We start from the raw sequence: 16418 nt of genomic DNA, 5'->3' as shown, positions 1-16418 counted from the left end.
AATGACCTTTGCTGCTGCAACAGTGTTTGTCACTTCTTTTTTTGTTTATCATGTTTGCTTACTATAATCAGAATCAAAATCATTATGTAGATTAGGAAGAGCAGAGGACCTAATACTGATCATTGTGATACACCACTGGATACCTTGCTCCATTTTGAGGTTTCTCCTCTAATCAGTACTTTCTGTTTTCAACATGTTAACCACTCCCTAATCCATGTGCATGCATTTCCTTAAATCCCTACTGCGTTCAATATGAGAAGTAATCTTTTATGCAAGCTTTGTCAAAAGCTTTCTGGAAATATAAATAAACCATGTCATTTGTTTTGCAATTATCCATGATCAATCGTGCATCCTCAAAAAAAACAAAAACAAAAGCAAGCAGGTTAGTTAAACAAAACCTCTCTTTCCAAATCCTAGGATCCAAGATCTTCACTATCTCCAGGGATACTGTTACCATGTAGGTAATTTTGTATTTTCGATCTTATTATAGTTTCCTTGAGTTTACATAAATAGAAGTCAGGCTTATTGGTCTGTCGAAGGTTAGTACAAGACACGCCGTAACAACGCATTGAAAAAAGCACCTTCGTGTATTATTTATGATTTCTATAAGATAGTTGTGTGATATATAAATAGGATTGTTTCATATGATCTTCATTCGTACGACTTTTCCAGTCAGATTTTCGCCTTTAGTCGCTAATCGGCACCAGCATTGTAATTTGAAAAGATTAATAGCCCTCCCTGGTTCCCGCCGGGAGCGGTGGCGTGCACCTGTAATCCCAGCTACCGGGAGGCTGAGGCTGGAGGATTGCTTGAGCTCAGGGGTTCTGCGTTGCAGTGGGCTATGCCGATCGGGTGTCCGCACTAAGCTCGGTATCGATATGGTGTTCTCAGGGGAGCCCGGGACCACCAGGTCGCTTAAAGAGGGGTGAACCGGTCCAGGTCGGAAACGGAGCAGGTCAAAGACCCCGTGCCGCTCAGTAGTGGGATCGCGTCCGTGAATAGCCACTGCAGTGCAGCCTGAGTAATATAGTGGGACCCAGCCTTTTACTGTAATTCTGTTATTCAAACAATTCCGTCCATTTGGTAATATTTTAGAGGTCTCCACGGAACAATTGATGTATAACACCGTTTCCTGTAGAAAGGTTTTACTGTATCTCGGTGCTGTGACAGAAAGATAATGAGTTCTGGTGTTAAATCTCCCTCCGGACCGGTGAGGGAGCTAAGGAACGGGAGGAGAAGTATATGGAAGGGCTGACCTGACAGTTCGCTTCCGGACCGGGTCTGTCAGCCTGGGAAGAAGCGAAACTCTGTTGTAAGACCGTATTGACATGAAAGGTAAACGAAGGGCAGCTGCAAGTAATAAAGCAGCTGCAGCCGTTTACCTAGATGTCATGCGGGGTTGCATATAGTGGCCAGTGTAACGCTGATCTTTCCCTTCGTTTGGGTAAAGCTCGGTGGAGAGAAGGACTAAGAGAGGAGCTCTCAATAATAAAAGGAAGACGTGTTATGTGTTTTTGTTTTGTGTTTGTCTGTATTGTAATTGTTCGTGTTTTTGCATCATCACACAGTTAAAGCACACCTCCGGAGCTGTCGCCGAGGGTCAGCACAATCCGAAGCACCACTGCACTGCCGTCACGAAAAATACCTGCGTTTGCACTCCGCACCAGCACGACTGCACTCACCCGGGACTGGTGCCCGTGTCTTCATTTTTTGTTCGTCACTGTGCCCTGTTTTGTTATCTCGCGCTTTACGCATTGTTGTGTATAGACGGGGATTTATGATTTTACGGTCACCAGACCTGGATTACAAATAAAAGCGCTTTTTCACTGGATTACTGTTGTATTGTATCCATGTGTTTATAACAATGCTTTACTGAGCATTTGAAAATGTACAACATAAATGGAACACAATATTGCTTACAGATAGCGTGTTTGGCAAACGAAAGAAGGATACAGTAGGTTCAGAACATAAGAACATAAAGTTTACAAACGAGAGGAGGCCCATCTTTCTCGTTTGGTTCTTAGTAGCTTATTGATCCCAGAATCTCATCAAGCAGCTTCTTGAAAGATCCCAGGGTCCTAGTATCCAGACTCCCACAATTCTCTGTAAAAAAGTGCCTCCTATTTTCTGTTCTCAATGCCCTTCTATCTAATTTCCATTTTTGACCCCTGGTTTTGTTTAATTTTCAGGTTCCAAAAGGCCCTTGGGTCGACCTTGTCAATAGCTTTTAGAATTTTAGATGCTTGAATCAGATTTGCCAGTAGTCTTCTTTGTTCAAGACTGAATTGATTCAATTCCTTTAGCTTGTCTGTGTAGAACATGCATTTTAAACCTGGAATAATTCTGCCTTCTCTTCCTTGCGCTCTTTCTAGAGCAGCGATGTCCTTTTTGTAGCGAGGTGACCAGAACTAAACACAAAAAGTGTTTTGTAGGGTATGAAGCTTGTGATAGACATGTTTGGTTCACAGCTGATGGCCCTGGGATACTTCATGAGGGTTGGGGCTCACAACCAATAGGCTGGGGTTGTGCAGTTTGCAGTGTTATATGAAAAAGATTTCTAGTCTGTTTTTTGCTTATGGTTCAGTGTTCCTATCTTATGGTCAAATAAGGGAACTTAGTTTTTTTTTTTTTTAATTTTAATTATGAGTCTAATTTGTTTTACTACATCTAATACAAGAGATTAGATATTGTAATAACGTGTTTGATGAGAAAGTAGATTACTGTATTTAATGTAGCCATGTGTGTATTTATAACAACGATTTAATGAGCATTTGAGAATGTACAACAATGAAAGGAATAGAATACGACAGCGCATACTTATACAGTGCAAGTACTGAGACAGTATATTTGGGAAAGAAGAATACTGTATGTTAGCACAAGACACCTCATAGCAATGCATTAAAAAAAGCAACTTCACGTATTATTTGTTATGATTTTTGTAATATAGTTGTGTCAAATAAAAAGAGAACTGTTTCATACGATCTTCAGTTGTACGACTGGACCATAGTTAGAGTTTAACCTTGTTTAGTCTCGCTAATCATGATTTTCGTTTGACCTCACCAGCATTGTAATTTAAAAAAAAATAAATTTCCCTCCCTACTCCCCGCCGGGAGCGGTGGCGTGGCCTGTAATTCCAGCTACCGGGAGGCTGATGCTGGAGGATTGCTTGAACTCAGGGGTTCTGCGCTGCAGTGGGCTATGCCGATCGGGTGTCCGCACTATGCTCGGTATCGATATGGTTCTTTCGGGGGAACGCGGGACTACCAGGCAATGCATTGTAAAGTTTAAACATTACTTTCCTTTATTTAAAGTCAACACTTTTCACTATATATCCGAGCATTTTGTTGGCCCATTTTTATGTCTTCCCCACATTGTTTAGATGAAGACATTTAACTTTTTCATAGATTCCTTCTTCAATTTCAGTATATATTTCCTATTTCCAATTTCCTATATGTTATTTATAATACACATTATATTGCCTGTGTGCAGTAGCTTACACTTTTCTCTATTAAATGTCATTTGCCATGTGTCTGCCCAGTTATGAATGCTCTCCATATCATTTTGGATGACCTTTGCTGCTGAAACAGTGTTTGCCACACCTCCTATTCTTGTGTCGTCTGTAAAGTTAACAAGTTTTCTTACTATACCAGAATCTAAGTCATTAATGTATACTAGGAAGAGTAGAGGACACAACACTGATCTCTGTGGTACTCCAATGATTACCTCGCTCCATTTTGAGGTTTCTCCTCTAATCAGTACTTTCTGTTTTCTACATGTTAACCACTCCCTAATCCATGTACATGCATTTCCTTGAATCTCTACTGCTTTCAGTTTCAGAAGTAATCCTTTATGCCAGGTTTGTCAAAAAGTTTCTGGAAATGTAAATAAACCATGTCATTTGTTTTGCAATTATCCATTATCAATGTTTCATCCTCAAAAAAAAAAAAAAAAGTAAGCAGGTTATTTAAACACAATCTCATTTTCCGAATCCTAGGATGAAAGATCCTACTTAACTGTAGCTTAAGAACATAAGAACATAAAGTTTACAAACGAGAGGAGGCCCATCTTTCTCGTTTGGTTCTTAGTAGTTTATTGATCCCAGAATCTCATCAAGCAGCTTCTTGAAAGATCCCAGGGTGTTGGTTCCAGACTCCCACAATTCTCTGTAAAAAAGTGCCTCCTATTTTCTGTTCTCAATGCCCGTCTATCTAATCTCCATTTGTGACCCCTGATTTTGTTTAATTTTCAGGTTGAAAAAGGCCCTTGGGTCAAAGTTGTCAATAGTTTTTAGAATTTTGAATGCTTGAATCAGATTTCCAAGTAGTCTTCTTTGTTCAAGACTGAATAGATTCAATTCTTTTAGCTTGTCTGCATATGACATGCCTTTTAAACCTGGAATAATTCTGCCTTCTCTTCTTTGCTCTCTTTCTAGAGCAGCAATGTCCTTTTTGTAGCGAGGTGACCAGAACTGAACACAGTATTATAGTTGAGGTCTTACTAATGCATTGTACAATTTTAACATTACTTCCCTTGATTTTAATTCAACACTTTTCATTATATATCGGAGCATTTTGTTGGCCGTTTTTATGGCTTCCCCACATTGCCTAGATGAAGACATTTAACTGCTGGATCTATTTCATATATTCCTTCTTCAATTTCAGTATCTCCCATATGGTATTTATATTGTACATTTTTATTGCCTGCGTGCAGTACCCTACACTTTTCAATATTAAATGTCATTTGTCACGTGTCTGCCCAGTTCTGAATCTTGTCTAGATCATTTTGAATGACCTTTGCTGCTGCAACAGTGTTTGCCACTCCTTTTTTTGTTTATCATGTTTGCTTACTATAATCAGAATCTAAATCATTAATGTAGATTAGGAAGAGCAGAGGACCTAATACTGATCCCTGTGGTACTCCACTGGTTACCTTGCTCCATTTTGAGGTTTCTCCTCTAATCAGTACTTTCTGTTTTCTACATGTTAACCACTCCCTAATCCATGTGCATGCATTTCCTTGAATCCCTACTGCGTTCAGTTTGAGAAGTAATCTTTTATGCAAGCTTTGTCAAAAGCTTTCTGGAAATATAAATAAACCATGTCATTTGTTTTGCAATTATCCATGATCAATCGTGCATCCTCAAAAAAAACAAAAACAAAAGCAAGCAGGTTAGTTAAACAAAACCTCTCTTTCCAAATCCTAGGATCCAAGATCTTCACTATCTCCAGGGATACTGTTACCATGTAGGTAATTTTGTATTTTCGATCTTATTATAGTTTCCTTGAGTTTACATAAATAGAAGTCAGGCTTATTGGTCTGTCGAAGGTTAGTACAAGACACGCCGTAACAACGCATTGAAAAAAGCACCTTCGTGTATTATTTATGATTTCTATAAGATAGTTGTGTGATATATAAATAGGATTGTTTCATATGATCTTCATTCGTACGACTTTTCCAGTCAGATTTTCGCCTTTAGTCGCTAATCGGCACCAGCATTGTAATTTGAAAAGATTAATAGCCCTCCCTGGTTCCCGCCGGGAGCGGTGGCGTGCACCTGTAATCCCAGCTACCGGGAGGCTGAGGCTGGAGGATTGCTTGAGCTCAGGGGTTCTGCGTTGCAGTGGGCTATGCCGATCGGGTGTCCGCACTAAGCTCGGTATCGATATGGTGTTCTCAGGGGAGCCCGGGACCACCAGGTCGCTTAAAGAGGGGTGAACCGGTCCAGGTCGGAAACGGAGCAGGTCAAAGCCCCCGTGCCGCTCAGTAGTGGGATCGCGTCCGTGAATAGCCACTGCAGTGCAGCCTGAGTAATATAGTGGGACCCAGCCTTTTACTGTAATTATATTGTCTACATTATACAAGAGTTTTTCCTAAGATATTAGATATTGTCATTGCATTATAAACCACAAAGCTAAAATAACGAACCGGAAAAGTATTTTCATTGCAACACAGCAGAACGTACAGAATACAATGTTAGTACGGAGTTTCCAACAGAGGTCGCTGTTTTCCAAGCATAAACATATTACTTTAAGATCTAGTATTTTATTCAATCAATTCCGTCCATTTGGTAATATTTTAGAGGTCTCCACGGAACAATTGATGTATAACACCTTTTCCTGTAGACAGGTTTTACTGTATCTCGGTGCTGTGGCAGAAAGTTAATGAGTTCTGGTGATAAATCTCCCTTCCGACCGGTGAGGGAGCTAAGAACGGGAGGAAAAGTATGTGGAAGAGCTAGCCTGACAGTTCGTTTCCGGACCCGGTCGGTCAGCCTGGAATGAAGCGAAACTCTGTTGTAAGACCGTATTGACATGAAAGGTAAACGAAGGGCAGTTGCAAGTAATAAAGCAGCTGCAGCCGTTTACCTAGATGTCATGCGGGGTTGCATATAGTGGCCAGGGTAACGCTGTTCTTTCCCTTCGTTTGGGTAAAGCTCGGTGGAGAGAAGGACTAAGAGAGGAGCTCTCAGTAAGAAAAGGAAGACGTGTTACGTGTTTTTGAGTTGTTTTTTCTGTATTGTAATTGTTCGTGTTTTTGCATCATCACACAGTTAAAGCACACCTCCGGAGCTGTCGCCGAGGGTCAGCACAATCCCAAGCACCACTGCACTGCCGTCACGAAAAATACCTGCGTTTGCACTCCGCACCAGCACGACTGCACTCACCCGGGACTGGTGCCCGTGTCTTCATTTTTTGTTCGTCACTGTGCCCTGTTTTGTTATCTCGCGCTTTACGCATTGTTGTGTATAGACGGGGATTTATGATTTTACGGTCACCAGACCTGGATTACAAATAAAAGCGCTTTTTCACTGGATACCGTTGTCTGCCTGTCACTCCTGCATTGCATCACCGCTACTACACCTGTTTGCCTTCACCAGCCACTTCGCCATAGTCTTGTTCACTTGTTATTGAGATTCCAAATCCTAGTATACGTAAATCCTTAAAAAAAAAAAAACGACGCAAATTCATTAGAGAAGCATAAAAAGTACCTCTGTCGCTAGTATAAACCTTGTCTAGGATTGTATCCACTCTGAAGACTTCCATCTGCTTGTACTTTACCCTCGGTGTGCCCTGTACATTACTGTATTTATTGTATCCATGTATGTATTTATAACAATGCTTTACTGAGCATTTGAAAATGTACAACAATAAATGGAATAGAATACAATATTGCTTACAGATAGCGTGGAATTGCTGGCACATTATATTTTGGAAAGAAGGATACTGTAGGTTCAGAACATAAGAACATAAAGTTTACAAACGAGAGGAGGCCCATCTTTCTCGTTTGGTTCTTAGTAGCTTATTGATCCCAGAATCTCATCAAGCAGCTTCTTGAAAGATCCCAGGGTGTTGGTTCCAGACTCCCACAATTCTCTGTAAAAAAGTGCCTCCTATTTTCTGTTCTCAATGCCCTTCTATCTAATTTCCATTTTTGACCCCTGGTTTTGTTTAATTTTCAGGTTCCAAAAGGCCCTTGGGTCGACGTTGTCAATAGCTTTTAGAATTTTAGATGCTTGAATCAGTTTGCAAATAGTCTTCTTTGTTCAAGACTGAATAGATTCAATTCTTTTAGCTTGTCTGTGTATGACATGCCTTTTAAACCTGGAATAATTCTGCCTTCTCTTCTTTGCTCTCTTTCTAGAGCAGCAATGTCCCTTTCGTAGGGAGGTGACCAAAACTGAACACAAAAACTGTTTTGTAGGGTATGAAGCTTGTGATAGACATGTTTGGTTCACAGCTGATGGCCCTGGGATACTTCATGAGGGTTGGGGCTCACAACCAATAGGCTGGGGTTGTGCCGTTTGCAGTGTTATATGAAAAAGATTTCTAGTCTGTTTTTTGCTTGTGGTTCAGTGTTCCTATCTTATGGTCAAATAGGGGAACTTAGTTTTTTTTTTTTTTTTTAATTTTAATTATGAGTCTAATTTGTTTTACTACATCTAATACAAGAGATTAGATATTGTAATAACGTGTTTGATGAGAAAGTAGATTACTGTATTTAATGTAGCCATGTGTTTATTTATAACAATGATTTAATGAACATTTGAGAATGTATAACAATGAAAGGAATAGAATAGGACAGCGCATACTTATACAGTGCAAGTACTGAGACAGTATATTTGGGAAAGAAGAATACTGTAGGTTAGCACAAGACACGTCATAACAATGCATTAAAAAAAGTAACTTCTCGTATTATTTTATATGATTTCTGTAAGATAGTTGTGTCATATAAAAAGAGAACTGTTTCATATGATCTTCATTGGTACGACTGGACCATAGTTAGAGTTTAACCTTGTTTAGTCTCGCTAATAATGATTTTCGTGTGACGTCACCAGCATTGTAATTTGAAAAAAAATAAATTTCCCTCCCTAGTCCCTGCCGGGAGCGGTGGCGTGGCCTGTAATTCCAGCTACCGGGAAGCTGATGCTGGAGGATTGCTTGAGCCCAGGGGTTCTGCGCTCCAGTGGGCTATGCCGATTGGGTGCCGCACTATAGTCGGTATCAATATGGTTCTTTCAGGGGAATCCGGGAATACCAGGCAATGCATTGTAAAGTTTAAACATTACTTTCCTTTATTTAAAGTCAACACTTTTCACTATATATTCGAGCATTTTGTTGGCCCATTTTTATGTCTTCCCCACATTGTTTATATGAAGACATTTAACTTTTTCATAGATTCCTTCTTCAATTTCAGTATATATTTCCTATTTCCAATATCCTATATGTTATTTATAATACACATTATATTGCCTGTGTGCAGTAGCTTACACTTTTCTCTATTAAATGTCATTTGCCATGTGTCTGCCCAGTTATGAATGCTCTCCATATCATTTTGGATGACCATTGCTGCTGAATCAGTTTGCCACACCTCCTATTCTTGTGTCGTCTGTAAAGTTAACAAGTTTTCTTACTATACCAGAATCTAAGTCATTAATGTATACTAGGAAGAGTAGAGGACATAATTCTGATCTCTGTGGTACTCCAATGATTACCTCGCTCCATTTTGAGGTTTCTCCTCTATGCTTTCAGTTGCCTACATGTTAAACAGTCCCTATTCCATGTGCATGCATTTCCTTGAATCTCAACTGCTTTCAGTTTCAGAAGTAATCCTTTATGCCGGGCTCTGTCAAAAGGTTTCTGGAAATGTAAATAAACCATGTCATTTGTTTTGCAATTATCCATTATCAATGTTTCATCCTCAAAAAAAAAAAAAAAAGCAAGCAGGTTATTTAAACACAATCTCCCTTTCCAAATACTAGGATGCAAGATCCTACTTAACTGTAGATTAAGAACATAAGAACATAAAGTTTACAAACGAGAGGAGGCCCATCTTTCTCGTTTGGTTCTTAGTAGCTTATTGATCACAGAATCTCATCAAGCAGCTTCTTGAAAGATCTCAGGGTGTTGGTTCCAGACTCCCACAATTCTCCGTAAAAAAGTGCCTCCTATTTTCTGTTCTCAATGCCCGTCTATCTAATCTCCATTTGTGATTGGATTGCTTGAGCTCAGGGGTTCTGCCTTGCAATGGGCTATGCCGATCGGGTGTCCGCACTAAGCTCGGTATCGATATGGTGTTCTCAGGGGAGCCCAGGACCGCCAGGTCGCTTAAAGAGGGGTGAACCGGTCCAGGTCAGAAACGGAGCAGGTCAAAGCCCCCGTGCCGCTCAGTAGTGGGATCGCGTCCGTGAATAGCCACTGCAGTGCAGCCTGAGTAATATAGTGGGACCCAGCCTTTTACTGTAATTATATTGTTTACATTATAGAAGAGTTTTTTAATATATTATATATTGTCATTGCATTATTAACCACTAAGCTAAAATAAAATAAAGAAGAACCAGAAAAGTATTTTCACTGCAACCCTCCTAACAGTGCAGAACGTACACAATACAATGTTAGTACAGAGTATCCAACAGTGGTCGCTGTTTACAAGCATAAACATATTACATGAAGTTCTATTATTTTATTCAATCAATTCAGCTCATCGGGTAATATTTTAAAGGTAGCCACAGAACAGTTGAAATATAACTCAGTTTAATACTGTACATAAACAGAGACAAGGTGGAACATTTCATTGCGCGCTGATTGATCAAGTTGCAGAGTTGAAATCGACATAATTTCGGCTCTGTTGAGATTTATGCTCATGCACTATACTATGAAGCTTTGGAGCCAATATGGCGGAATTAGGATGCAGTTTCATAAAAATTATCTATATCCAGCGAGGTTCTTATGTTTTCTTCGTTGTTTCCAGTGGGGAATCATTAAAAAGCTGCACATCCTGCTCATGTCATGTACACCAGTCTAGCTGCAAAATAAACATGGTTAAAGGTGTGTTATGTACGAGAAACATACTGACGCCGCTTAACTACTAAGACATTATTTTGAGGTAAACAATTTGCGCTTTCTTATGATTTTACTAATAGAAAATGCGTGCCAGTAATTTATTACGATAGAACTAGCTCGCTGGTCTGACCTGTTGTGTTTTGTAATACTCGTGCTTTGATGCACAAACGGGTGTTGTTTATAATGTTGTGTCTAACCCTTAAATAAATACACTACAGTACAAGTCTTATTATTAGACGCTGTGACTTTATTAGTACGGCAACATGCCCACAGTTCTGCAGTGTTCACTGCATTGAACTACCCCCAGAAACATTGCAACACGTGCAGAAGTGCTGCAGTATTAAAGGAATGTTTACAGCTGGTGATAGGCAAGTTGTAATTACGATGACGTTAAGTTTATAATACATCAATTAATGTTGGTGTTTTATTCTCTGAAATATCTGATTATAGTCAAAATATGCCAAGGTGTTCTGTATGTTCTTGATGATTAAGAACATCCTACACTTTATGCTGTAGTAGATATTGAAAACCATAACATTGTATAGTATTAGTTATTCAGTCCACTACTGCTTGAGAAATATCAACTGTTAACAACTGGGGCACAGTATTTATTCATCTGTTTATTTGCTTATTTAATTTCTGTATTGACACTGTATTTACCTTTTTGTTTTTAAATGTAATGTTACATTTCTGCATGTACTGACCAAATGAGGTAAACTTGCTTTCTATGAAAGCAGACTCTTGAGGTAGGTTTAGCTGGGAAAGTTATACAATATTTACCATTTGTTAAAGGCTAGTGGGTACAATTCAAAGGCACATCCATTTCCCAAGCTCTTGCACGTACAGAAAGACAGCACAGGTATAAATACCCAATCATTCAGCAAGCAAGAAAAACACTGACATGTGGACTGTAACTAATGCAAAACCCTGTCTGTATATTACAGATCACTGCTTAACAATGGATCTACCTGAAATACTGAACAGGCTCCAACTCTCAGGTGAGACAGATGCCCCAAGTCCCAGCCTTCTCCCGGGACTCCCAGTGGCCAAAGTTTTGTCCCAGATTCAGGAGTTACTCCAAGATGAGAAGACCTCCAAAACCAAAGAAGATGTTCTGCAGGACACCATGCGCTTATTCGAATCCGCAGATAGCCAGTGGCTTTTCTCCAACTGCTGCCACAGTGAAGGTTCAGACTTGGGTAAAGTGTACGTGGATTTTACTGGAGTGCTTGTCCAGTATGCTGCACTTCCACATTGTGAGACAGAAAGCGAGGAGTTGTCTGAGAGCTGGTGTAGCATAATCCCTGGAAAGGCATGCACTGTGGCTGGAGTGCTTCTCCGGCTTGTAAGGAGGCTTGGAGCCGCTAATGTTGTACTGCCCTGCAGCAGCACAGCAGATCCTGTGAGGTCACTTCTATGCAAGCTGCTGCCCCCTGTCTTTGTGTTTTGTGCCGCACACATGCAGGGTCTTCCCTGGACCAATGTGCAGTCAGAGCTTGCTGCACGGGAGCTCCTGGCTGCTTCAGTGCAGACTGCAGGCTGTGAGACTCTAACTGAACTGCTGTGTGGAAAGTCAAGCGATGATGATGATGAAGGCATTTTGGGGGCTGTCTTGGAACTGCTGAAGCCAGAGATGAAGAAGTGAGTATGACTATTTTTTTAAAAGTTCTTCTTTTTGGAAGTAACTTGAGTTTTATTTAGTTTTCCTGTGATTTGCTTCAAATGGAAAATTAAATGTGAAACCACACAGAGATACTCAAACCACAATATATTCAGACAGTTTCTGTTTCTAATTTTCATTTGCTATTCCAGCAAGAAATCGCTTCTGAAAGTACTTCATGAGTGAGGTGGGGAAGCATTTCACTGTTGCACAGGCTTTGGTACAAAATGCTTAATTTATGGGCTTCAGTGCACAGGCAGGGTTCTCCCCTAGCCTTTTCCGCAGGGCGGGCCGCCCTGCTGGAACGTACTGGGTGAAAAAAAAATCTCAGAACCACATGACATCTCTCAGACAACTGCCCGGTGTCTGTCTCACAACTGTGTTGTTGTGTTACGTCTTGACACTACATTTAACCAATCAGAGAGCTGAAAGCACTTCGAGAGGCTGAAATGTTAAAAGGAAGTTAAAAAAAATTAACCGATTTATTTCCAAAGCAAAGATAATGAAATGAAAAGGAGCAACCCGATATAGTCAACTATGAAAAAATTGTAGAAAGTGAATTGGAAGAACTGCAAGAGGGGGCTTGAAACTAAAACTAGCCCTTTACCCAGACCCTGGTTTCAGAACTTTCTTCCTTTAGGTATATTATTGAAAGCCCCGGGTGAATCTGTAAGTTCTTTATGCAGCTATAAGGAACAATTTTTTATCAAACTCGTGACTGATTTAAATGATAAACTTAATTCAGGGTATTTGTGAAAACCAGGATATGGCTGGTGTTAGTATATTTAAAAAATGAAAAAGTGTCTGTTTGCTGCAAAAGAACTTCAGTTCCACCTGCATGTGTATCCAGGATTTAAAGATTACATTTGGTCTAGTTAGGATTCCCTATTTTCAACATTATTTCAGAGAGACCTGGAAGCTGAACCAAGCCACCAAGCACGTGTTCTCGTGGACCCTGATTCAGGTGAGCCGGCCCTGGCTTTGTGCTTACCTGGACTGGGTCTTTCCCCCGTCGCTGCTCATCTCCGACGACTACCGCACTGAGAACAAGGTTCTGGGGGTGCACTGCCTACACCACATCGTCCTCAATGTCGTGAGTTCACACTTCACCACCACCAGTGCCATCTACCTATGGGGGGCATTTTCAAGCAAACAAACCCTTAGCTGGTTCGGGCAATTTGGGGTGAATTTTTGCTGTCAGCAGAGTCAAAACTTCAAAACTCAGGAAGCATAAAGATCCCTTGTGTTTGAACAATGCTATGCATTAGTCTTAGATAAAGCTTTTTATTTTGATTGAAAAACTGCACTTATTTGAGCAATCTTAGCTTTATGTTATGTTGTTGGTAACTTAAAGTTTTACTGAGCTTAAAAGTGCAAGTGTTTCAGTTTTAAAGCAATGGCAAACTAACTTTTTACCTTTCCTAATAAGAGTTCTTTAATGATCACGTGAGTGATTTGCCCCTTTGTTTCAGCCTGCAGCTGCTCTGCGGCAGTTCAACAGAGCCCATGTGCTGTATCACGCACTCTTCAACCACCTCTACACACCAGAGGCACACCTCATACAGGTACAGCAGGCATGTGTGGCTACCATTCACTGTGCACAATGCAATCCCTTAATTTCAGCATTTTAATAAGTAATATGACCACAGGCATGACCCCAGTGAGTTTCACTTGCTTTTTCTGTGGCATTGACAAAAAACAGCAATTAGCTAAACTGGTTTTCTTAATAGGGTCCATCCAGGATTCAGAGAAATTATTCTTCTACCCCCTCATTGTTCACAGTGAGGATCACATCCAATTTAATAGACTGTCTTTAATATTAAACTGCCTCTCTGCCCCACCCTAGGCTGTTCTTCCCTGTCTCTTAGACCTGCTCTCGGTGCTGGAAAAGCCCCCCCAGAAAGCAGGGGATCCCAGGAAAGCCACCCGCTATGATGAGGTCCTGAGGCTGGTTCTGACTCACATGGAAATGGAGCACAAGATCCCCCTGCGGAGGGTCTATGCCAGGAACATCCCGCCCTTCATAGAGAGGTGAGCAGCAGAACTAATCCTAACCCACCCTTCATAGAGAGGTGAGCAGAAGAACTAACCCTAACCCACCCTTCGTGGAGAGGTGAACAGCAGAAGTAACCCTAACCCACCCTTCATAGAGAGGTGAAATCTACAGTTGCACATGTACTTTATATTAAGCCTCCTGCTGTTTGCTCTCTAGGTGTATCAACCCTTAATTAGCATTACAATTCAATAGAACTGTGAAGTACTGTGAATTCAGGAATTTTAAACACATTAATTAGCTGAAAGCTAAGTGGAATGCATGATTATGAGGATCACTCTGTCGATGAACTCAGCATGGTATTGTGTAGTACTGTTACCTCCTGCCTCTCCATCTCGGTCAGTTTACTGTCAGGCTTACCCCAGGCAGATTGCTGCGTGAGTCTCGCAGGTCATCGGAGGCCAGCTTTATTCAGCGATGGGAAATACTGCAGTGACTGAGCCAGTCTAAATGAAATGAAATGAATAGTGCATTTTATCAACAGAATAAAACTAAAATAATACAGAGGTTGTAGTCTGCACTGCAGGGCCTGTCCCTGTGACTGTACATCCCTGCACGTGTTGTACACTCCAGTGGCTGCACAGTCCAGCAGAACCTCTCCCTACCGCAGCTGGGGAATCAGAGTGCACGGACACTCCCGCGCCGGGATTTTACAGCAGGGCTCCTTCCCGGAGGAGTGAGCGCTTGGAGTTTTCAACACAGAAACACAAACAATACATAAATCGACAATACAGACACAGAAGACTATTCACAAACACTAGACCCCTCTAGTATTTTTTTATAAATCGATGCAGAGTTGTTGCATCCATTATGAAACTGAGAATGACTGAATACATGATACCACATTTTGAAAATTGATTTTTTGTTGCAGCATTAAGTTAAAATAATCTGATGCCCCGTTATTGTTACTATGTTCTTCTAAATACTTGTATTTCTCCACGCTTTCATGACAATTCTGTATTTAATATCATTGTTCTCACTTGCCAGACTGGGAATTGTAATTGTTCGTCATCTGAAACGGCTGGAGAGGGTGATTGTGGGATACCTGGAAGTTTACGACGGACCAGAGGAAGTGGCAAGACTTTACACACTGCAGGCTCTAGAAAACACAATACAACATGCCTGGCCTAGGTATAGAACAACTACGTGTGATTGTAAATGTAGTGGAAATATATAATTGCACTGTTTGTGTAATTCACAGGCAAAACATTGACATTTGAGATTTTTACTAGAAAAAAGATTTTAGTGTAAAACTAAACAGGATTGTGGGACACCTGAACTTTAAGAGGCAGCTTTGAGAACTGGTTACTTTTATCTTCCATTGACAAATGGCTAATGTTTTGGTTCCAGATGCTTTATGGTCTTGCCATTGTGATTCTTTCTGTACAGAATGGCTTCCCGGCTGGATGTGCTTGTGAAGTCCCTGTTGAGGCTGATTTACGACGTGTCCACAGACTGCAGCCCCACCCCACAGGCAGTGAGAGAGGACCTGCTGCAGCGAGCAGTGCACTGTCTCATTCTGCTGCACCACTGCTGCGACCAGGAGCTGCGGGTATCGGCTACCTTACACACTACACCCAGAATACATGTGCATGCAGCGGACCACGTGAGCTGCGTACCTGCCGGTTTTACACATTAGAAAATGAGAAATACTCACTAAATTTAAATTTAATCCGTACAAATACGCATAGCAATTTTGCTGCTTGGCTTGTCTGCCTCCCCTCTGGCTTCCCACTAACAACTACATCTCCCAGAATGTCTTTAGTTACTAGGAAACTACACCAGACAAACCAACACAACAAACATTATCCAGTCTCTGGCTAGCCCTGTTGTCTTTGCAGCCATAGTAAGAATAAGACAAATTCAAAGCTACTCAGGTTGAAGTGTAAACACCCCAGTCCAGCTACAAATGCAACTGGAACCATCGTCAGAGGCAAATGCTAAAAAAAGTTGCCTGTAATATTAAACTAACAGTTTTATAACTTATTAATCCATTTCCTTGTATGGATCTGTATGGATTTATATAGAAGTTAATATAAGTGCTGTTTCTGCACTTACCTTCATATAAATGATCTGTTTCATATTGGCTGTGGTCAATAAATGCCTACCCCATTATCATAAAAGATGGCTTCAGGATAATGTTGCATTTTACCCCCTGAAAATACATTTTATTCTCTCAAAAATGAGTGGTTAAGTTACTCCCAGACCCAAAATCTTATCTGGAGAGCTGTGTGCACACCTATAACAACTGTCATTGGAACTTGCGGTCACATTTAATGCTTATGCAAAGTTTGTTGTCCATGCTGACATCAGGACAAGCTTGCAATTCTTTGCCCTACTGTGCAGGTGAACTGCACCACACTGT

At 40.8% G+C, this 16418-nt stretch overlaps 1 protein-coding gene across 3 annotated transcripts in view; it reads left to right on the top strand.

Annotated features, from left to right (window-relative positions):
• LOC121303128 (TELO2-interacting protein 2-like) overlaps nt 1-16418 on the top strand; it is a 38951-nt gene that overhangs the window by 21972 nt on the left and 561 nt on the right. Inside the window, exons 1-7 of one of the 3 annotated variants that reach the window (XM_041233610.1) lie at nt 10267-10383; nt 11285-11981; nt 12907-12964; nt 13473-13565; nt 13847-14031; nt 15041-15184; nt 15443-15605. In XM_041233610.1, coding sequence (XP_041089544.1) covers nt 11299-11981; nt 12907-12964; nt 13473-13565; nt 13847-14031; nt 15041-15184; nt 15443-15605 — 1326 coding nt within the window. In that variant the 5' untranslated portion in view covers nt 10267-10383; nt 11285-11298. Of the gene's footprint in view, nt 1-10266; nt 10384-11284; nt 11982-12906; nt 13094-13472; nt 13566-13846; nt 14032-15040; nt 15185-15442; nt 15606-16418 lie in introns of those variants that run through there. The other 2 variants (XM_041233608.1, XM_041233609.1) reach the window with 2 other exon arrangements.

The sequence above is a fragment of the Polyodon spathula genome, chromosome 31 (genome assembly GCF_017654505.1).
Source record: "Polyodon spathula isolate WHYD16114869_AA chromosome 31, ASM1765450v1, whole genome shotgun sequence".
In the NCBI taxonomy this organism is placed as follows: Eukaryota; Metazoa; Chordata; class Actinopteri; order Acipenseriformes; family Polyodontidae; genus Polyodon; species Polyodon spathula.
Note: the sequence above shows the minus strand (reverse complement) of the source record. Positions and strands in the feature narration are given on the sequence as shown.